Raw genomic sequence first — 23,909 nt, forward strand, 5'->3', positions numbered from 1 at the left:
ATTTCACTTGGAGTTCACTTGTGTTCACAATCCATCTCCATTCTTGTTCCTACAGCATGTGCCAAGTAAAATAAACCAAATATCGAAATTTATGTGGACATGCACAACTTCATATCCTAACAAACTCTCCTCAACTATACATATCGACACCTCGCATGTGCATGCAGATGTTGTGAATGGTTATTATCTACACAATCACAAATACAAAATTATTAATTGTTGATTGAAGATGGAAATGATATTGGACATCTGAAAATACAAGATCAAAACCAAAAGTCCAACATCTGAACTAGAAATGAGATTAAAAGGGTAGGTTTTTCCTTACAATCCTTATCATGACAAGTACTGCCCCCTCTACCAAAACAGAGCATAGTGCATGCACTTCCAGAATTCTCATTGTCACAAGAGTGTTCTAGAAAACAAACACCGTGATTCCCCCTGAGGTCAATGCAATTTTGAGGCCTATGGGCATCGAGTAAATGAAATGTTTCTTAGCACCATTAACAAACTTCCCCAAATTGCTCCTTGAGTTTTACCCACAGAATTTACTTTATTTTTAAAAAAAGCATCAGACCACTTTTATTGCTGCTCCAGCAGCACAACAAAAAACCAATGCTCTGATTCCAACTTATAGCTGTCCTATTGGAGAGAAGACATTTTTAAAAATAGGGCTGGGTCATAGTTAGAGCATGGTCCACTATAATTCACCTACTGCCAAGAAGACACTAGAAATACATGAAACTTAGTATAAGTATTAACCTGCATATTGCTTTGAAGGTCATTGGCATCAGTGTTACCATCATCCCTTAATAGAAGATGGGCATACGACAAAATTATTTCAGCAATTGGTTTCTATACTTCAACACACAGAGGATTTTTTGCATGTACATTTGTTGTTGCATGTACATTTATCGTTGTGCTTCTGCTTGCAACTGCAAGAAAAAAACGCGAATGTAAATAGTACCCTCCTTAAACAAACATGAAAAACTGAGACCTCAAAAAGGACTTCAAATATGCAAACGCTTTCCACAGGAAATAATCATAGTCAATGATTGAGAGACTTGAATAGTTTTAGATTGTAAATCATGGAGTTCTGACCTTTCACCGAGCAGGTGCTTGATTGCATTATACTGCAGTGGTATCTCCATAAGTGCAGCCACTGCAAATTGAGCTTCCTTATGTTCTGGAATTGAGCACTGGGACACTACTTCTGTGAAGTTCACAAACTGCATGAACTAACTTTGTTAACTTCACACAGCACCAGCATGTGAGAACCATTAAAAGGACCAAATAGCTTCCATAAGGGTAAAAATCATACCTGAAAATTGTCAAACTTGCGCTTAGGAATTGCGTCATCAAACCGTTTCATCAGGTCCCAAGGCCCATCGCCAACTCCCACCAGCACAATCGACAATGGGTAATTACTGCAACCATGATCCATCATAACAAGAACTCGACTTAATGATACTGTGAGTACTTTAGCCTATGCTCTACTCAAGCTTACGGTAACTCGACTTAATGATACTGTGAGTACTTTAGCCTATGCTCTACTCAAGCTTACGGTTCTTTGTATGATACCTTGCATTGACAATAGCATCCATGGTTGCCTTCTCTTGGACGCTCAACCTTCCACCATTCATATTTCCAGTGACCTGTCAGACCCCACATTCAGCAAACCTTGTCAAATATAAAATAGATCCACAAATACATATTGCACTAACTTCACATAGCTGCAGTATGCAGATCAAAGAACTGCAATGTATCAATTCCAGAATCCACCAATAAAATTTGATGCTAATTCCAAGACAGCTGCATCAGCCTTCAGGTGCACACTGCAATCAATCAATTCTAATACCTGCCCATCTGCTATAATTACAAGGATGTGATACTGGCCTCCACTTTTCTTAACATCCTCTATTGCAGCATTTATGATTGGAGCAAATGAGGTTGGCCCTGTAAATCCATTACACAAGTGCTCTTCAGTGACACAAAATGAAATCTCTTTGAGCGTAAGGTTGACAAAAGAGGTAAATAATAATGTAACACCGTACCATCAAGCTTGGGAATCAAGGGTATACCAGAAAGGATAAGATGTGGAAGTATCTCTTTGTAACGCTGTAAAACGCCATCAATGCCAACACAAAGTTGACCACTAGGATCCAAATTGAACACCTTCTGATCATGTGTGGTCACTATCTAGCCAAAACTGAGATATTCAGAATGCATCGTGTGTGTCAAAAAAGACAATGCCAATATCAAGCGTAAACATCGCATTCTAGATGCCAGCGCCCACTTCTTTTTACAGTATAAAGGAAAGAACCTTCCTCAATCGGAATGCAACAATGAGAGGGTAAGTCAACACACCGTCTCCAAAGCCATAACAAGGAATTAAGTTATCTTCATCAAATCTGGCTAGAGTTTTTCCAATAATGGAGATAGCCTGCTGGTAAGGATTCAGAATGTTGGGGGAGATTGTGTGAAGACTGAGTCCATCAAAAGAATGCTTCCCTGCAAGCACAAGGTAACTGCTCAAATTGACCAATGTAACACTCTAGAGATGCACGCAGTTCACCAATGTGCTTAAATCTATTTAAAAAACCCATTATTGAGGTGAGTCAACTCATTATCACTTGTTAAAATGAAACCATCAGAGAGTATCAACACATCCTTGTATGTGTAGCTTGTATGTGTAGCCAACTCTCCAGGTTCAATGTGCAGTATATGTAAATCTCTCACAATAAACATGCACATACGAGGATCAATTTTGGGGATTTTTTTTAAATATTTGATGTGCCCCATGCGCATATATATGTAACAGTGTACATGCCAGAAGATTCATAAGCCTAAGCCTGACTTTGTGTATCACAAAAATGAAGCATATAAGAGAAAACAGGGATATTTTTTCCGATATCACTTACACATGTACCCATGGACATGCCACTTGATATAGCCACCATTTTTGAATGTCAAAGGATCCATAAAACAGTGGAAGCTTTTGATATAACATATTTAGGGATTGCCCAGATATTAAAGTTCTTCTATTGGAGGTTAACATATGTGTTGTTATTCCGAAGGCCCAGTTTGGCAAAGACTTACCAACTCAGTTGACAAACATGTGAAGCTGCCCAAACGAGAAAATTCATGCACCAGGAAGGTGTGCGTGCATGCGTGCATGCGTGTGTGTGTGTGTGTGTGTGTGTGTGTGTGTGTGTGAGAGGGAGAGAGAGAGAGGTGCATAGGGCATCAGGAAAATCAGTGGAACCGATTCCCAATTGCATGAAAGAATGAAGGCAAGTCCCGGCCACATATGTGGCTGACAAAGGGGAACACTGGCAGTATCCGTGCTCACTGAGGACTTACTAGGGCTGCTTCTCTGCGCAGAAAATACTTCCGCCTGTTGCACTTGGAGTTGAATAAATGACTGGGGAGCAATGAAATGCAGGCTATCCTCCCCTCGACAATGTGAGGCATTTAACATGGTTCACATGAAAACCAAAATCAAGTAAACCAGAACATTGTGAAGGATGAGCGGACCACCGTCAAGGAAGACAGTTCCTGGAGTGTTAGAAGGTCCAGGTCACAGAGACAATGCACAACTGGAAAATCCCTGCGCAAAAAGATTTCAGAAAGACAGCATCCAAAACACACAGCAAAGATAAAGCTTCCCCTCTTACGACTAGTTTGAAAGGAGCCCGCTGCCCAGTGCATCTGAAGTCAAACGGCTGACCTAGAGTGTGCATAAAGTTCAAGTTACAACCTGAAAACCTTCATACATACTCACTCCAAGAGGATGGTGAATAAGAGACTTCTTCCTTCTTTTCCATGGTTGAGCATGCAACATGTAGTAAAATCTCAATGGCCTTGTACATAAGATTGGGCTAGAGTAAAGGGTGGCAATTAGGAAGGGGCATTACTGGCAACTAGGTGAGCCATCATCAACAAGTGGATTGGCTTCATTAAATTAGCCAACCTGAGTTCATGACTGTTTCATAACAGACTAGCTCCCTCAGCTGGCTGGCCAGCTGGTCATGATCTGTTAGCTGGCTTGCATTTAAGACCCAGGTAAGGTTTGAGAGCCTGTTTCCAGGCTCCAGCACAATTCCTCACTACTGCTCATGGCTGTTTGGCATGCTGCTGTTGCGTGTTCTAATTTTAAGCTTGCTCCTGCAGGCCTCTGAGCCTACAAAAAATTGTCTAGCATGCAGATTACAAAGCAGAAGAGGTCACAACCAGAAAGCATAAAAGGGCCCTGCAAGGGCATGAAGGAATGAACTACACCAAAGGGAGAGAATGAGAGCAATGGAAGGGGTCATTGCTACAATCGGCACAAAAAGATGTCTTTTATACCTAGCTTGCGGCAAGACCGCTTATACAAAATCATCAACTACACTTTTCATAGTTTTGTTTTTTTTTCTCACCCTCATTTGCTTTACACTGCCCGTGTAGTTGCAAATTAAAGTATATCTTATGGTGCCGTGAGTAGGGTTGCTCTTGTCACACTCCCTTATACCACTTTCTCTACAAATCACATCGCCAAATAAGGATCAGTATTTACAATGTCTCTCTTGTTCAGTCCCACTGTAGTGCTTTGTGGAGTGGCAGCTAATTGCTTCCTATTCACTAACAAAGGCAGGCTTGTCAGAGCATCTTGGCCTGGATCTGTAGGTTCAGCTCTTCAGTAATCTTACTCTCTAGTCGCTCTGTCTCTGAAATAGAGCACAGAAATCCACAATTTCATGCATATCAACTGGACTTGAGAAACTAACCTGTCCATTCATTACTCTTGGTGAAATCAATGCCAATTATCAAGTTTGATGATTCAAGTCCAGCATGTTCAAGAGCGTCTGTTACCTGTATACCAAATAAAAAACCAATCAACGACGCACACATCTCTGTGTGTGTGTGTGTGTGTGTGTAACATGCGGGGATTTGCTGTGCAGAAAATAGATGACTGCAGAAGGAGAACTGAAGCATGAAAGACACAAGAGATCTTCCTAACTATTGGACACTGCTTTATTTATGATGCTGGCGTAAATGCCCTAACTACTGTCTGTTTATGATTGCCAGAATGGCGTAAGAAATGGATACCCTTCAGAGTATCATGCTGCTGTAAAATGACTGTAATTGATGTGGAAGCCTCATGCTGAACTAGCTGCCTCGATATGCGGTATTTGCTGCACCATGCTGCTAGCCATGAACCGCCAATGCTGCGCAGCTGCAGGCTGCGAGAAATCTGGAGGAGAACTGGCCCTAAACTCTCTGTCTGAGATGGGGGCAAAGAGCCCTTCAATGGCCAACTAGGTCAACCAGTTGACCAACCAGGTCAGGCTGACCTGGTCAGTTGACTGCCCTGGTCCAACCAGATCTGGGCATCCAACTAGCCTCCAAACCTCCTCCACAATGGACTCTGAATGCTGCTGTTCTGCCCTCCTCTGGACAGAGGTTGGCCACTATTTTGCGCTTTCTGGTGGTCTAAGCTTGGCCGGCCTCTCTCTCTCTCTCTCTCTCTCTCTCTCTCTCTCTCTCTCTCTCTCGCATATGTGTGTGTGTGCACGCTTTTTCATGTGTAACTACCAAAATTCAAAAATCACATAATCTAAACTAAAAGCTTGCAAACGATAACTGACGTGAACAGAAACTGACAGATGTGACCTCTTCATACACAAGAGGCATGTATGTTTAAGCACTAAGGATATGCACCAGGGCCTTCTGTGGATTTTTGCCAGAAATGATCAGCTACATACAGGAATTTTTCACATGATTTGAAAAGTGAAACAAGAGGACAACATAAAAGGGGCTATGGAGACATGGTAATATGTGTCTCAATAGATTGCGCGTGCTTCCCCCACCCTCCACCTACCCTCCTCCCTTTCCCTGGCCCCCTCCCCCTTGATCTCATTCTGGGACAGGTTTGTAGGATGATTGGTCCTATGATCATCACAGAAGTAATGTTGGTCAACTGTCAGTTAAAACCTATCCAACAGAATTCATGTCGGCTGAGATCTACTTGTCATTGAAGTCTTTCTACCTCATCCACTAAGGGAAGGGCAGTGTTTGGAAACATATGGTGCTCACTTAGGGTCCATGACCATGTTTGATCTATGTGGAAAATAATCATTGTCATCAGCCCCTCCCCTCTTACCACATGCAGCTTTTTACATCCCCTTTCCTCAAGTCTTGCAGACACTAGCCTTCCTAAGCAATCCATATACCTCCTGTCAGTAAACCTGTGCTCGCACACACATGCAGTATTTGTGATGCTCCGATACAGGAAGCTCTAAACACTATCTTTTAAAGCACAAGAGAAGCTACATCAAGTGTATAAGTAACCAGTGCGCTCCTGCGAGCCCCCCTCCCTCCCTCCCGCAGCCTCTACCTCCCTAGCCTGCTCACCCCCGCCTCGGCCGTATCCACGCCCTCACCCCCTCGCCTCTCCGCCCTCGCCTCTCCTCTCACCCCACCCCTCGCCTCACCCCCCCGCCTCCCGTCTCGCTCCTCGCTGCGCCCTCCGCCCCCCCCTGCCTCGCCCCTCCACCTCACCTCGCCCCCTCGCTACGCCCTCCCCCGCCCCTCGCTACGCTCCCCACCCGCCCCTCGCCCCTCGCCTCGCTCTCCACCCCTCGCCCCTCGCCCCTCGCTACGCTCTCCACGCGCCCCTCGCCCCTCGCTACGCTCTCCACCTCGCCCTCGCAACGCCCTCCCCCGCCCCTCGCCACGCTCTCCACCCGCCCGCCCCTCGCCCCTCCCGCCCTTCCGCCCCGCCCCCTCGCTTCCCTCCCCTTCCGTCCCCCGCCCTCGCCTCTTCACCCCCCCTCCGCCCTCCATCCTCCGCCCCCACCCTCGCTCTCCACCCGGGTGAGGTCTTGGGGTTGGCTACCGACTTCTATAGGACTCTTTTCCAACAGGAGCAGCTTGCCCCTCGCACTCGACGTTCCCGCGAGGAGGTGTGGAGGCATATTCCAGCCCTGGTTCAGCCCAGCATGTAGGCGACGTTGTTGGCACCGTTCACTACTGACGAGATGTTGGAGGCCTTGATGGCCATCGATGGGCAGAAATGCCCTGGCAACGATGGGCTATCTCGCGCTTTCTTCACCTCCTTCTGGGATCAGATCCATCAGCCCCTCCTAGCAGCCCTCCAGAGGATTTTCAGCAGCGGATATATGCCTGAGACCCTCTCCTCGGGACTGATTTGCCTCATCCCGAAGGGAGGAGATCGTCAGGAGATCCATCAGTGGCGACCGATCACTCTCCTCACCATTGCCTACAAAATCCTTGCCAAGATGATCAGCGCCAGAGTTCGGCCTCTACTTCCTGACCTCATTCATGACACTCAGACAGGCTTTGTCCAGGATCGCAGTATCCTGGATAATGTCTTCACATTCTCAGAGGCGGCGGAGTGGGCTCAGCACAGTGGGTCACATTTAGCCATCCTACTTCTCGACTTTGAGAAGGCCTACGATCGAGTGGACTGGTCCTTCCTGGAGGGTACTCTGGAGCGACTAGGGTTCCCAGCAGGATGGATTCAGGGTATTTCAGCGTTATACAGGACAGCTTCCAGCAGGGTCATTATCGGCGGCAGGATGGGAGAGCGATTTCGTTTGGAGAGATCAGTGCATCAGGGTTGCCCCCTTGCTCCTTACCAGTTTCTATTCTTCGCCGAGGCCATGACATATTACCTTCGGGCGAGGTCGACCGGGATCCGAGGTGTTCGCCTTCCCATCAGGGAGGACACGGAGCTCCTAGATTCGGAGTATGCAGATGACACAGCACTGTATGTTCAGGATGATGAGATGATGCTGGAGAGGGTGAGGCTGGCCCTAGAGGTCTTCTGTTCAGCAACCGGTGCGAAAATCAATTGGAACAAATCAATTGGTTTTCTCACAAATCCCGGGGCGTGCTCACAGTGGGGGAGGTTTTTGGGTTTCAGGTGGATCCCGCGGGGACAGACAGCTAGATATCTCGGCTTTCAAGTTGGCCTGGATATCACGCCAACTCAGCAGTTTCTCCCAGTGCTAGATTCCATTCGACGGAAGCTGGCTTTCTGGAGCACTGCTAAGCTCTCTCTGGCAGGTCGTGCTCTTGTAGTCAACCAAGTTCTCCTAGCCACGGCATGGTATGTGGCCTCTTGTTGGTGTTTCTCGAGATCTAGCGTGGCATAGCTTAGGAGATTGGTTCGGAATTTCCTGTGGTCTGGGGGGGACGGTCTCAGAGATACCAGAGCCAGGGTTGCCTGGCAGACAGTCATCCTTCCGCAGGCTGAGGGTGGCTTGGGGGTCATCAATCCTGAGCTTCAGAGTCAGGCCCTGCTGGGCAAGTTGGTTATCCGCGGTTTGACCCCGGGGGGGCAAACGTGGAAGATGCTACTTCAGCAGGGGGTCGGTTCTTGTGTCCCGCGCCGAGGTGGAGAGTGGCTACCGTCCCTCAGGTGGATCTTCACTTCTGCCCCGCTCACTCAGCCCCGCTCCCCACTCGTTCGTAGCCTTCTCATGGTTTGGAGGCGGCTCCGCCTCAGTCTCATACAGTCCCCTCCTAGCTGTCAGGAGGAGATCGATCGCCAGTCGCTCATCTGGAACGATAAGGTCAGAGATGTCGAGGGCCTTCAGCTGGGGGAGAGATCACACATCAGGTGGGACGGTTGGATGCGGGGGCCAGCCGGTCCCTTCGAGTTTGGAGGGACACGTACAGACACTTGGAGACCGCTGCTCTAGCAGTCGCAGCTGGAGATGCCCGTGGAGCTCAGGCGAGACGCACGGAGATAGACGGAGCGATTCCAGTCGGTTGGTTGGTTCCACCCGAGATTCCCCGAGATTCAGATCCTCATGCCTGGTGATGACCGTTAGCTGGGACAGTTCACCCCCCGTGGCATCCCACTGGTGGTTGCAGGTCAGATGGACGACACCTCTGTTTCCTTCTTCGCGGTTATGGGGGACGGCCGACTCAGGAGAGAGGATGTGCTCATCGACCCCCTACTCCCATGGCAGAGGGTTCGGGTCGTAGGCCTCGTGGGGAAGGTTTGGCAGACCGATCCCAGCATAGAGCAGGATCAGCTGCAGTCATGGAGACTCTGGCTCTGGGAGGGGCGGGCCTTGTCAGAGCTTGATTGGGACTCAGGAGAGTGGAGATGGCCAGAGATTATGACAGGTCAAGGGCCGACCTCTTTCTTCGCCTACAGCACGACATTGGGCAAGAGAGTTCTCGGGAGGATGCAGAGCCGCCCGCCCACCCAGCGGCCCAGTTGGTATGCTCAGGGTATCTCCAGGCTATTTTTGCAGGCCTTCTGGAAGGCCTTGTGGGAGAGCTGGCGGCCGCGGAAGATCTCCTACTTCCTTTGGCTTCTCGCCCATAAAGGTCTTCCAGTGGGGAGCTGGTTGCGGCAGGTTGGTCAGAATGGACGTTGTCAGATCTGTCATGAGGACGAGGAGTCACCAAAACACTGCCTATGGAGCTGCACTCGCGCCCAAGAAGTGTGGAGGTGGACCTTCGGGATCCTTACTCGCGCAGCACCGGAGTTAGGCTTGATCACTTGGGGCGCGTTCTGCTGGTGCAGCACCGCACCTGGCTTTCATCAGTTGTTCGAGGCATGTCCGCAGGACCCCACGTTCCTTATCACACAGGGGACTTGGGGGCCGCTCGAGAGCATTCCGCCGCACCTGGCAGAGGCTGACACAGGATCTCAGGAGAGGCAGCCAGTCTGGGAGATTATTAGCAGTATCGCAGGATGGCACATTTGGACCTCGCGCTGCACGCAGATCCTTGGTGGCACCTCCCTTTCGACTGCCCAGGTCATGACCGACATCTGGAGTGAGATTATACACACCCTCAGAGGCCAGTGGGACCAGATACAGGGAGACTCCCGGGCTGGCCAGGAGAAGCGGAGACGTTTCCTCCGTGATTGGGACACACAGGGCCTCTTCTTCGAGCATACTTCGCAGGGCCTTCAGTGGCGCTATTCACCACCTCTCTGACTGTTCATTCACACTCGCCTGATCCCTCCGTGAGAGAGAGCTTTACTTTTTTGTTTCCTTTTTGGGCTGCGTCCGATTGGTGAACGCAGACCCGTCAGTTGCAAAGCTGACCTCATGTATCTTGTTTTCGAAGTAATATAATCAGCACTGTTTTTTCGGAAAAAAATAAGTAACCAGAGCTGTCTTTTTGAAAATCAGGACTTGCTAGTCTTGTACATCTATTGCCCGCATGCAACATTTATATAAATCCTTTCTATGTACCTATTTTGCATGAATTTGTTGTTGCCAAAAGGTTCACCTAATGACATACGTCAGACATTTTTCACAGTAACAGTTGAAGGAATTTCTGCAGGCCTCATTTGCTAGTGTAGATCCAAGATGCCAGTAAGAACAATATGCAGAGAGAGATTTAGTTTCACCATTGAAAATAACCTGCAAGGAAGTCACAACAAGGTGCAACTGCAAAATGTGCCTCGACAAAAGTGATAATAGAATCAAAAACAGCCCCCACGATATGAACAGACTATGTTTGAGGAGAATGAAATATGCGATCATAATCAATTATCCACATCCTGCAGGGGACCTAGAATTCACAAAAGATATTTTCAAAGTGCAGGCTAACTTAGAAAAGAAACAATATGTCGGTCCAAATCATTTTAAAAAAAGGCATGATAGAGATCTCTGTTAAGAAAAGCTCTTCCAAATAGTGACATAAGAAGTTCGGACTTACAAAGTTAGCATTCCGAGTCATTGAGCTAAAATCTAATAAAAGAGGCTTCAAAGGTATAATTGACTGACTCAAGTTCGACATCCAAATCTGAGCTAAATTTTAGTTCAAGGGGCTTTAAAAATATAGTTGACAAGCATAATATAAATATTTGTAATTGAGACTACACAACTAGGCAGAGCTCACCTGGTAAATACTAGTGTAGTCATCACGAATGTAAGCAAAATTTTCCATCTGCTGGTAACTGTTTTGACTTGCTCTGAAATCTGCAGGTGGAAATGTATTTGTCAACCAACACTGCACAGAGTCTAGATTGTGCCTAAGAAATAACAGCAATATGACAAATCACCGTAATTATTCTCTGCTTTGCCATGCAAGAAGAATAAGTTGGCTTCTAGGCAATACATACTGATGAGCGCACAAACACCCTACATCTCTTGTACCCTTCCCACCCCCACATGGTGTTTCCTGTGTATGTGTGTTGTGGGTACACACACTGCACATGTGGCTCTGCATGCATGCGTGCCCGTGTGCGTTGTGTGCGGGGAAGGGGGAAGCGGGGAGATCCAACTTCCCAATAATAAGCTGCAAGCGCATTTCAAGTTTCAACACCATCTAAACCCATGCACTACATGTCATGTAGCAAGCTTTGATACAAACCAAAGTTTTGGTCAAAGCTGAGTAGTCGTCTCCTTGAGACAAAGACTGACGGATTTGCTTATCATAGCCGCCTCAAATTCGGGACTAGGCATTCTCAATGCAGCAACTCGTTTTACCAGCAAGGTAAAAAATAGGGGTGGTAAAGCAACAGACGCTGCTGTTGTTGACTTCAGTGATTCAATGCAAAGCAATGGCCTAAGACTCAGCGCTAGCTTCAGGGTCGATTACATTGCAAAAGCCAACAAAGACAAAGAAAAACAATCTTGGGAAAGAGTAAAGCCAGCCCAAACGTGATTTCACATGAAAATATAACCTACTCACAAACAATTGACAAAATTAACGAGCCATAACGAGCACGAGCAAGCGGCTGTGCCTGCGCTAGAGAACAAAGACAAACTTGGAAGACGTTCAAGTTTTCCATCCGAATGATCACAGTGCACGAACCTGTTGCTAGATGCAGAAATGCTGAATCGAAAAGTTTCTTGTATGTCCCTCGTCGCAGTACACACTATAAATAGATGATGCAGGATCTTTCTGCACAATAGCATTTTGATGCCCTTTCTTTGTCAAAAGGCATCTTCATAGAGGCTCGTAAATAATGCAATTGATCAGCACGAATAAACCGTACCTGCGTGATTGGCTCTTTCTTCCGTGAAAGATTTGGCGTCCATTCTCGCCATGCCGGAGCTGCGTGGATTCCGAATGCCAATAAATCGCATCCGATCCTCGCATACACATTTACAGCAGCTTTTCCGTAAATCCGGACTCTTTGGTGGCAAACCATGCGTGATTCCTGCAAGCTACGATGATGGGGACGATGATTTAGATACGCACCGTGATGATGATGGCTCTTTCGATCCCTCTAAATTAGCCATGATGCCTCTTTTGTAGTCCAAATGTGGCCTCCTCGTCGCAGTGACCCAAATCATCGTCACTTTCCGCAGATCTTTGACAAACTGCGGACAATGTTCTCGAGAAAAACGACAATCAAACTTTCAAATTTTCAAATCTATTCACAATCAAACTTCAAATTTTCAAATCTATTTACAATCAAACTTTCAAATCTTCCAATCTTCCTCACACGTTTTATCTTTGCAATTTTTTGAAACTGTTTCTACAATCAAACTTTCAAATATTCAAATCTACCTCACACGTTTTATCTTTGCACAATCAAACTTGAAAATTTTCAAATCTACCTCACACGTTTTATCCTTGTAATTTTTGGAAACTCTTGTACAATCAAACCTCACATTTTCAAATCTACCTCACACCTTTATCTTTGCAATTTTTAACATTCTTAGAATTCCTCATATTTTGGTTGTATTTTGGCCTTAGAACATAAAAGTCCTAGGAAAAACCTCTCGCGTGGAAAGTTCAAGGTTTTTCTGTTTTTAAAAGCTGGCGAGTCAGACGGTGTTCACTGAAAACCCTACAAAACTGTATACAAGGAATGTGCAAGATTTTCTTTTTCACCCATAAAAAATAATATCTCAATTTTGTAGAACTTGCAAGATTTTTGGCAATTTAGTTATGGCTATTCCAATGCCATCCTATGTTAGCATATGCTAGAGTAGGCTTACGATAAGATTGTGATTGAAATGGACTTTTGTCATAAGAAATATGATGAAGATATACTACATCGATTCCTATTGATTCCCCTCATGGGCCAAGGCCATGAGATGTAGACTTTAGTCTTGTGGAGCTCAGAGATGTATACATAGATATGGCATGGGTCATGACATTGCAATCACTATTCTTGGCTTACTATGTAGGTCAAGGCAATCTCTATAGAATGATTACTCAACTCACTCCAAGGTGTTGGATACATTGCAAGCAAGATAAAGTTGCCACTTTACACATTCCTAAGATGAAGAATGACCATTACAATGTCACTTTGTATTTCGCTATAGTGCATTGTAAACCATCTATTCTCAAGTTATCTAAGCTCAATCTCATGTTTCTATCCTCGATAAAAATTACACGTCGATGAGAAGCTTAGTGGCATGTTTCTATCCTCAATAAAAACTACTAAAAGCACCTTTATCATGAGTGATGACTCCTTTTATCAACTCCCATGTTCTATTCACATATATCATGAGCTTGGGTCCCATTAGCAGAATCTTGTTACATGTCATTCCATTGACCTCATATTCCATCAACCCCATGTTTCTACTATCAAGGAAAATGATAATGCATTTTTAGCGTGACGCCTCTTTCTATCATGTCCCATATTTTTTACATGTACAATGAGATTACCTACCATTAGTGAGAGCCTTCTTGTTGAATTATTGCTACATCCATTTTGCCAATAGGAGGAGGAAGCTTTTCATTGTAACTTGGTCTTACCCATTCCATTTCATATGAAGAAATAGTATGCTCTTATGGAGTGCAATGATATATTTTCATAGAAAACCATTAGTATCAAATGAGTCAATAAAGGATTGCTTTTTGAAAAAAGAGTATGCAAAATATGCATGTTTTTAACCACAAGGCTTGATATTAGAAAATTCCCATAGCATCCTCAAAGTGGGACAAGTGGTGGGGACCATGAGTATAATACTACACCTCCCACAAGGCATACACTCAATCTGGGTGCATCTTAGGAGGACCATGAGGTCTCATGGAGGGAAAACAACACATCCTTCAAAAACCATGAATGAAGAGGTTGCTTTGGTATTCAAACAATTGCAAGTGATGCAAGGGCTACCAAAAGGAGTGCCAACCTCTATGGAAAGGAATGGCATACTCTAATGTTGATATTTACTATAAAGGTATGATGAATGGTCCAAAACAAAGTAATGGCATACTTGAGTGTTAATATTTACTAAAAAAATATGATGAATAGCATAATAAACCCTCTGTCCCTCCCCCCCACCCCACCCCACCCCAACCTCTCTCTCTCTCTCTCTTCATTAAGTAATTAAATACGTGAATATGATCCCTTTAGATGTAGTTTCTATCCATTCATATTTGGATGGACTCTTTATACATTCATGGGCATGCTTTCCACTATTTGATTCTTGATACTGTGGTTGAACACATCAGTGAAACATTCAAAGGCTACGATTAGTAGGAAGTGTGGGCATAAGGATTAATGTACGTTCACTCTTATGATTTGTTATTTATTTCTAGACTCACATGGCTTCATTTCCATAATGATCTACAAGTCCTATAGAGGAAATTCATATGGCCTATCCCCAATACGTTAGTTGCTCCTCTCCTCCCTTTTCACCCTTCTCCTCTCCTCTCCCTTTTACCCTTAGCAAGGTTTTGCCACATTGTTTTTAAAACAAAAAATATTCTCAACAAATATGTTATTAAAGAGTAAGATAACTTCCCTAATGACATCTTTGCCACATAAATAGGTGAAAGGCCTAGCTTCATAATGGTAAACAATACTTAAATAAAACTACTATTTTCTTTTTAAAAAAATCCCTAGACAAAACAATGGGTAGCCACCATCCAAATTATTTGTATCCATACAATCATTATAGCTTCCTATAATTTGTAGCTTCACTAGTTGTCACAAGCGATCTCCCCAAACTAGCCTAAGGGGAAATCTTTCAAACCTTTAATATTTTTTATCATAATACATTGTATTGCACCCACATTGTCGATTCTAGAAGCTCCTCCATCAAAATTGATTTTATTTTTCTCTTTTCCAAATTACCATGACATAAGTATGTCTAATGTGTAGCTAGTAAGATAGCCATTCCTAAGGACATTCCTACTACATCTCCATTTTCCATGTCCTCTTATCTTAAATGCCTACTAGAGCTACCACTCGCAAAATGGAGAACCTTGATAGGAAATTGCCATTATGTTAAGGAATATGAAATTATGTGGGATGCTCAAGAGTACCTTATAAATGCATTGTATTGCACCCACATGTCCTCTTATCTTAAATGCCTATTAGAGCTACCACTCACAAAATGGAGTACCTTGATAGGAAATTGCTGTTATGTTATGTAGGAAAGGAATATGAAATTACGTGGGATGCTCAAGAGGCCATCACAAGTCCCCCATATTGCTTTCCCAAATATTCCAAAGTCTTTCAAGGCAGGAATCTAAAATTGAATACATTTAGATTAGTCATTAAAAACTTGATAAATCTTTAAAGAACTAGAGAACACTAAAGCCCTTAAGAAAATGGGAGTGACCTCCTTGTTGGGCCACCCAAAAAAACCATACAAAAGGGAACTTGCGAACATCTAATAACAACCGTGATGCAAGATGTACAAATATATTTTCCAATTCACAAGGAGACTCTTCATTCAATAGTAATTAATTAGATCAAGTGAATATGAAGTATGAATCGAACAGTAATTATTCATGTCAAGTGAGTGTCAAGATGATAGATCCAAATACTTTAGCATACTATGTAATATTAGCATTTAATCAATGCATAAAAGTGGATGGAGGACTAGAAAACACTAGAGGTGTGAACTTTTGACAAATGCATTGTAGCATGTTTACTTTTCCATTGTATCGGTAAGACAAGGGAGATCCCCACCAAAAAAGACTCTCTCTCTCTCTCTCTCTCTCTCTCTCCCCCCCCTCTCTCTCTCTCTCTCTCTCTCTCTCTCTCTCTCTCTCTCTCTTTGTGGGGGGGAGGTGGGACATACACACACACACACACACACACACACACATCCTACGCCCCCCCCACCTCTTACGACCCCCCCTTTTTTTCTCAATTTGTCCCGATTTCTAATATACCCCCCATTTTTTTCCTTACATTATTCTCAAATTGTCTCCCACGATTTTTTTCTCTTAAAAAATCCCCCTACCCCCTTTCACACATACCTCCATTAATCTCAAAATTGAATATATATAGAAAAAGGGTTTTTTTTTCAACAAAAGAATCTCTCTTTATTTTTTAGTCCGCCCTTTTTTATTTAGTTAAAATCGCCTCCAATTTTTCTTTTAAATTAATCTCCTAGCTAGGTTTTGTTACTAATCTTTTTTATTCTAAACTGTTATGCTATAGAAATAAAAAAATATTTTTCTAAAAACTCTAAAACTAAAACTAACTAAACCCTTTGAAACCTCTACTAAACCACTCCCTAACCTACGCGATAGGCCAACCCCCCTCTCCTCGACTCCCTGAACCGACTCCCTTCCTTGACTTAAAAGCCTATTTAAACTCCTTAAGCTATGCCTAGTCTCATTGCACCTCTCTATTTTCTGCTCAGTCCCTACCTCCCTAGTCTTCACTAGTTACTTCCCTTTGACTATGCACGGTCTATTACACCCTAAGCTGCCCATGCGGACCTATCATACTCTATCTCCTGTGCATTTCTAGCTCTCGCACTTGCTCCTTAGATAGTGCACAGCCTACACTACCCCTACGTACTGCATCCTTGACTCTCACTCATAGTCTACAGACTTCTCCCTACTAGTCCCTAGCTCTCACTCATAGTATACGGTCTGGACTATGTACTGGCTCTTCTACTCCATTGCTCTACAGTCCCACACGCCTCCCTGTCCATCACGATAGTAACTGTGGGTTGTGTTGACCAAGGCTTCATAAAGTTTGAGAAGATCTAGATTCTATGCGGTTGTCGGTCGTTTCTTCATGCACCGTCACACTTTGAGCATTCGCACGTTTGGTCCACCCCACCCCTTGAGCGATGCCATTCTGAGATGGATTCAAAGATGTGCATAATATTTGCTTAAAATTCCCCCCCCTCCCCTGTTATCTCATTTGTTCGTACTTTTTTTGTCATTCTATTTTTATTAAAAAAAAACCCTATGCTTACTTCATAGCCGCCTTTGCTCAGTAGCCACCCTCCATCAATTCCCACAGTCTCTGTTGGGGTTGTTGGTACGCATTTGCTGCTACGATTGTTTTGTCGCGACTATTGTCTTCTTCAGTTGATTACTAGTTTTTCTTTTATACACACACACACACACACACACATTTATTCTTCTGTACTTCTTTCACCCCTCTAATATTTAAATTTTCTCTATTAATAAATAATTACAAAGTAAGGTTTACATTTATCCACTTAACCTTTTATGTATCTACACTGATTGGTCATGTAGCATGGAAAATTGTAATCTATAGAATGCTTTGCTCTATCATCTTGATTGCATGGTCCTTCTTAAAAAATTCAACATTGGTTAAGATAAATAAGGTATACTAGAATTAATTGGCACTTGCCTACTCCTATGCTTGTAATTTTTCTAGGCATCTTTTCATGGACTTCTTTTAATTTCCTTAGAAAAATATCATAATAAATTTATTGATGGTGCTCTTTTATATTAATTTTTAATAAAGTAGCTAGGGGTATTTTTTAAAGCTTTGTACTTAACTTAAAGTTTATTTAGTCAGTTCATAAAATCTTGTAAGCACTAGTTTTCTATTTTCCTTATTCATAGGTCTTTTTCTTTAACACTTTAATGTGGGTGTTTTGAATCTAGATAGTAGTGTAGGTCTTTGGTAAAAGCGATAACAAGCCAGGATACACAGGCATTACTTGTCTACCCAGTAGAAGCTATATTTTTCTCACACTTAGTTTCTCTTGGATGGTGGTAGGTAAGTGGACCCTGACCTCGAAACCTAGACTACTGGATGGATTCGACATTTTTTACCAGTTGTACTTATATATCCATATTACAACATGAAAAGAGTTTTTTCCATCTTTATTTGAGCATCATGTATCATGTTGTTTATAGGTTTCTATTTTTTAAACACACACACACCCAAACCTTGTTAACCTTTGGTCGAGTTAACCATGGGTTATGTCGGCTGGGCTACCACATTTCCCATGCCACATGCCACGTTGCTCATTAAATACTTATTGGGTTAGGCAAGAACACTAGTTTTTGCATAACTCAAAACTATTTAACCTTTCCAATTTGATGAATATTCTCTCACTTTGCTCAAATGTGTACAGGAATGCTAGAATGATTTCCTATTGAAGATTGGATTCAAGAATGACATTTGTCCCCCTCTAGCCCAAGGCATCCAAACTATACTGGCATGTTTTCTAAACAATGGATTCCATCAGAAATTGATCATGTTTGAGGAAGAAGCAAAAGGAAAGAACACACCTTTAGCTATCAGCATTGCTTCCATTAATGACTACCTACAATTTCTCTTAATATTCCAAAAGGATCCCCACACTGCTAATGTGACCTTTGATTGCTTTCTCCGGCATCTCATTGATGTCAACTCTTCTGATAAGCAAGATTTAGAGTTTTACCAACACAAGGCTCTTTCGGCCATCATGAACAAACTCCTAGTGGTAAATAACGTACTCTTGATTCCGTTGCCTGCCCAAATTGCCTGCATTCTGCTGAACCCTGTGGTAGATGTTGATGGACTTGATCCCGACTGAGAAGGAAGCCCCTAACCCAAGATTTTGCCTCCTCTGAAAATTCTTCTGAAACTCCGGGCTTTTGAGACCATTAACCACTGTTCTCCCTTCACTCTTGATTCGCTCATTACTTTATGTACTCTATCATCTGATGCAGTTGACCAATGCAAAGTATCTGTTTGGTAAGGCATGCATTTTCTCTCAGTTGACCTCAAATTTACCCTCCCTTTGTTTTCCCTCCAAACCTTTGACCACGGTCCAAATGTTCAAGCCATGGTGTGTCTACTTCCATACCATAGCCTATAGAGAAGTTAGGCAAAAAATACCTCAAGACTCTTTCAAACATACATAGGCCATACATCAAGTGCCGGTGTTCTACTCGTGATGGATCTGGGTGTACTTCCTGTATCATGTGGCTTGACCAAGTCCTCTGGTACATGATCCACAACCTTCAAAACCTCTTTAAACTTGAGTCCCCTAAAGGTCAGTTTTATGCTTTTATTGCTTGGATTGCTTCTCTCCCCCTTGAAGCTAGGATAAGTCTGATTGCATATTACCTTTTCCAAGAACAACTACTTGAAGGTGCTCGTAACTTGACCCGTGCTACAGCTCCCCTCTCCTGCCAAAAATCAACCATACTGACTCTTGCTCTCATTATTGAACAAATCCTTAAAACTGGCCTTGCCATTGAGTCTTCCAAGGGATCTTTCCAAAAATCAAGGTTTTCTACTCCACATGGATCCTCATCTTCCTACTCCTCCAAGCTTCCTATGCGTGGAGCCAAGAGGTATGACGACGCTTCGGACATCGCCAAACAAGTTAGATTTGAGTAATGGTCCCCAACGGTCATTAGCAACCCAAATCAATGGTATGAGGACCTTTTTTGTGGAGAGGAAGATCTCCAAAAGGTTTATCCATGTTTGTTTTTCCTCAAAAGTTTTTGAGTTTATTACACCTAGGTGGGTCTTTTTGGAAGTTATTGAAAGTTTTGATCCCTCTAAGGTATACATGTTTGAAAATATTGGCTTTGCATGGTCTTATACTCCAAATATCTCAAATTGGTTTTATTGTCCTATGGACACGTTTACCACTTCTCAAAACACTTCATGCATATGTCGACAAAGCAAACGTTTTGTGCCCTTTTTAAATGATGGATTCCTAGATGAGTCACGTGCTCACTATGGACATATATCTATGTCATCCTCCAAAGATTGAAGAATTTCTTTCTAAAGGTATGAATCATATCCCCCCACTCCTGCCTAATCCTTTCATAGCAATTGAAGAATTAGTCAAGGCATGGTGTGAGGTATGTAAGATTTTGAATATCATGCCTAGCACCCATCATAAAGACAAGATTATAATGATATGTCTTAAGATTATCGATAAACGTTGTCCAAATTGGAATGCTTCCCAACCATGGTATAAAGATAGATGAATAATGGATGAAGTGTAATATCTTACTACACATTTGTTTGTGGTAAGATTGGATAAATCACCACAAACACCTACATTCATGTCCAAAAGGTTATGCCAACTATTAGCTATTGGCAGGATATCTGGAAATGAATTTGAGACTACGGGTTGGAATGAGGAAAACATTATGGCATGTATCAAAGAAAGAATTAGATAATTTGAATTGGGGGTGATGGACATTTTAACTTTACCTTATCTTATGTGTAGCTATAAAAAAAAAGAAGTTTCAATGGATTACTAATGCTCATGTATGTGTTTTCTCACATATTACTGCAGTTATTAACTCTGACTTGGCAAGCATGATTGATGGACTCAAAGAAGTGGTCACTGACATACATAATGATGCATGGAAATTCTGCCATAAGTAGATTAATGCCTTTTGGATAATTAATAACTCTTGTGACCTTGATTAATCTTCCTCCATCCATTTTTTCCATGCACACGTTTGATATTACTACTTGTTATGAAGCCGTTCCACATACAGGAGGGGAGGATAGCTTGATGTCTTCTTTGAGATTTCACTTGGACTTGCTTCATAAAAAATGTTATTCAGGGTTTAAAACACATAATCATAGGTTGGTGCTTACTAAGATTAAAAAACCAAAGGTTTCATTTGACAAATTCGTTAAACTTAATCTCTAGGTTTTGACTAATGCATTTGTGAAAATTGGTAATAACATTGCTAAACAGGTACTTGGAATACCCATGGGGTATTCATGTTCCCCCTCATGGTACAATTTATATCTTCTCAAGTTTGAGATTGCTTTTATAAAGAGACTTATGTGCCTTAATCTTTGGGATATGGCAGAAGACTTTTTATACTCTTTTAGATACATAGATGATCTTAACTTTTGCAATGATAAGTTTATTTTGAGATGCCTTGATCCATCCCAAGAAAGATCACTCAATAACCCCTTATGGATTTTTCCTCTTAATATCATTTCCTTGAAACCTACTTCGAATTTTATTGGATCGGCTACTCTGGATACTACCTTTCTCAATACCACTTTTATATTACAAAAACCTAAACTATATTTTGTTAATTGCATGGAAAAAAGACAAGCTACCTATCCCCAATGTTGCCTTCATTCATCTTCATAGTAGCAATAGACCCAAGAACAACTGCTATAAGGTGTGTTTATCTCAAGTTGTCCCCATCATATATGCTACATCCAACCATGAGATAGCATGGCTAGATTTGACTAAACTCATAAAACTATTTTGCGATAATGGGTTTCTCCAACGTAAGATTAAAAGTCTAATTACAAAATTCATATATGAGAATCACTTTCCTGGCTATTGTATCAATATTGCTTCCTTACTAACACTTCTTGTTGGGGGGAAGGATACCATATGATGGGTGTCTTGCCCCCATCATATGGTGTCCCTTCAGGTCAGGGTGGGTACACACACACACACACACACACACAAAACACCCCCCACCTCTTACGGCCCCCCCTTTTTTTCTCAATTTGTCCCAATTTTTTATATACCCCCCATTTTTTTCCTTACATTATTCTCAAACTATCTCCCTTAGTTTTTTTCTCTTAAAAAATCCCCCTACCCCCTTTCACACATACCTCCATTAATCTCAAAATTTAATATATATAAAAAGGGTTTTTTTTCAACAAAAGAATCTCTTTTTATTTTTTAGTCCCCCCTTTTTTATTTAGTTAAAATCGCCTCCAATTTTTTTGAAAAATTTATCTCCTAGCTAGGTTTCGTTTACTAATCTTTTTTATTCTAAACTGTTATGCTATAGAAATAAAAAAATGTTTTTCTAAAAACTCTAAAACTAAAACTAACTAAACCCTTTGAAACCTCTACTAAACCACTCCCTAACCTACGTGATAGGCTAACCCCCCTCTCCTTGACTCCTTGAACTGACTCCCTTCCTTGACTTAAAAGCCTATTTAAACTCCTTAAACTATGCCTAGTCTCATTGTGCCTCTCTATTTTCTGCTCAGTCCCTACCTCCCTACTCTTCGATAGTTACTTCCCTTTGACTATGGACGGTCTATTACACCCTATCCCGCTCATGCAGACCTATCATACTCTATCTCCCATGTGTTTCTAGCTCTCGTACTTAGCTCCCGGGACTACGCACATCCTAAACTACCTCTACATACTGCATCCCTGACTCTCACTCATAGTCTACGGACTGCCTCCCTACTAATCCCTAGCTCTCACTCAGTATATAGTCTGGCCTGTGTACTGGCTCTTCTTTCGCTCCCTACTCTATTACTTTGTAGTGTCGCATGCCTCCCTGCCTACTGTCACGACAGTAACTGTGGGTTGTGTTGCCCAAGGCTTCATAAAGTTTGAGAAGATCCAGATTCTGTGCCGTTGTCGGTCATTTCTTCGTGCACCGTCACACTTTGAGCATCTGCACGTTTAGTCCACCCCACCGCTTGAGCGCTGCCACTCTCAGATGGATTCAAAGGTGTGCATAATATTTGCTTAAAATTCCCCCTGATTATCTCATTCGTTCGTACTTTTTTTGTCATTTTATTTTAAAAAAAAAACCCCTATGCTTACCTCATAGCCGCCTTTGCTCAGTAGCCACCCTCCATCAATTCCCACGGTCTCTATTGGGGTTGTTGGTATGCCTTTGCTGCTGCGATTGGTTTGTCGCGATTGTTGTCTTTTTTCAGTTGATTACTAGTTATATATATATGTATGTATGTATGTATGTATAGATATATATCAATATTCCTATATATTTAATGCTCATATGGTTTTCTTTTTTAAATTGCGTCACTTGCATGTTTATTAAGTATAAAAATTTACTTAGAGTATGCTCTTCCCTAACTAAAAGCACACTCAAATGCTATATATTTTTCTCTTTTTCTTTTGTAGTTTTTAACCCTTTTTTGCTAAGATATCTATATGACTTACACTACTTGTGGTTATTTCTCTTTCCTCAAATCCCTTCCTTGCTTTGGCTATATACATAAGTACGTATATAGAAATAGATCTCTCTCTCTCTCTATATATATATATATACATATAGACATTTATTCTTCTTTACTTCTTTCTCACCCTTCTAATATTTAAATTTTATCCGCTGTTAATAACTAATTAGTAAGGTTTAAATTTATCCACTTAAACTTTTATTTGTCTCCACTGATTAGTCATGTAGCATGGAAAATTGTAATTTATAAAATGCTTTGCTCTATCATCTTGATTGCATGGTCCTTCTTAAAAGATTCAACTTTGGTTAAGATAAATAAGGTACACTAGAATTAATTAGCACTTGCCTATTCCTATGCTTGTAATTTTTCTAGGCGTCTTTTCATGGACTTCTTTTAATTTCCTTAGAAAAATATTGTAAATAAATTTATTCATGGTTCTCTTCTATACTAATTTTTAATAAAGTAGCCAGGGGTATTTTTTAAAGCTTTGTACTTAAAGTTTATTTAGTCAGTTTATAAAATCTTGTAAGCACTAGTTTTCTATTTTCCTTATTCATAGGTCTTTTTCTTTAACACTTTAATGTGGGTATTTTGAATCTAGATAGTAGTGTAGGTCTTTGGTAAAAGCGATAACAAGCCGGGATACATAGGCATTACCTGTCTACCCATTAGAAGCTATATTGTTCCCACATTTAGTTTCTCTTGGATGGTGGCAAATAAGTGGACCTTGACCTCGGAACCTAGACTACTAGATGGATTCAACATTTTTTTACTAGTTGTACTCATATATTTATATTACAACATGAAAAAAGTTTTTTCCAACTTTATGTAAGCATCATGTGCC

General features: G+C 42.2%; 1 protein-coding gene across 3 annotated transcripts; it reads right to left on the minus strand.

Moving 5' to 3' along the window:
* Positions 1–560: 560 nt before the first annotated feature.
* Positions 561–11,875, minus strand: LOC147896097 (E3 ubiquitin-protein ligase RGLG2-like). Of its 3 annotated transcripts, none has more exons than XM_087382297.1 (10): positions 11,797–11,832; positions 10,879–10,989; positions 4,767–4,851; positions 2,365–2,508; positions 2,079–2,192; positions 1,856–1,953; positions 1,579–1,652; positions 1,319–1,424; positions 1,099–1,226; positions 561–932 (listed from the first exon to the last, which is right to left on the minus strand). In XM_087382297.1, exons 2-10 carry the CDS (start codon positions 10,924–10,926, stop codon positions 860–862), a joined length of 870 nt encoding a protein of 289 aa, XP_087238423.1. In that variant the 5' UTR covers positions 10,927–10,989; positions 11,797–11,832; the 3' UTR covers positions 561–859. The 3 variants fall into 3 exon arrangements, with proteins under 3 accessions (XP_087238423.1, XP_087238422.1, XP_087238424.1); XM_087382296.1 differs by having other exon boundaries at positions 563–932; positions 10,879–10,958; positions 11,797–11,875; XM_087382298.1 differs by lacking the exons at positions 561–932; positions 1,099–1,226 and having other exon boundaries at positions 1,313–1,424; positions 10,879–10,958; positions 11,797–11,875.
* Between the last annotated feature and the right edge of the window lie 12,034 nt (positions 11,876–23,909).

Source organism: Dipteris shenzhenensis, chromosome 12 (genome assembly GCF_047967505.1).
Source record: "Dipteris shenzhenensis isolate YYH24624 ecotype China chromosome 12, Dip_SZ_1.0, whole genome shotgun sequence".
Lineage (NCBI taxonomy): Eukaryota > Viridiplantae > Streptophyta > Polypodiopsida > Gleicheniales > Dipteridaceae > Dipteris > Dipteris shenzhenensis.

Bases quoted from the DNA above. Each gene is read 5' to 3' on its own strand.
- LOC147896097 (XM_087382297.1), bottom strand. From the start codon at position 10,926: ATGGAAAATTTTGCTTACATTCGTGATGACTACACTAGTATTTACCAG. The intron at 4,852-10,878 runs GTGAGCTCTGCC...TTTGGTATACAG, and splicing joins ACTACACTAGTATTTACCAG to GTAACAGACGCTCTTGAACA. The intron at 2,509-4,766 runs GTTAGTTTCTCA...TTGTGCTTGCAG, and splicing joins CAAGAGTAATGAATGGACAG to GGAAGCATTCTTTTGATGGA.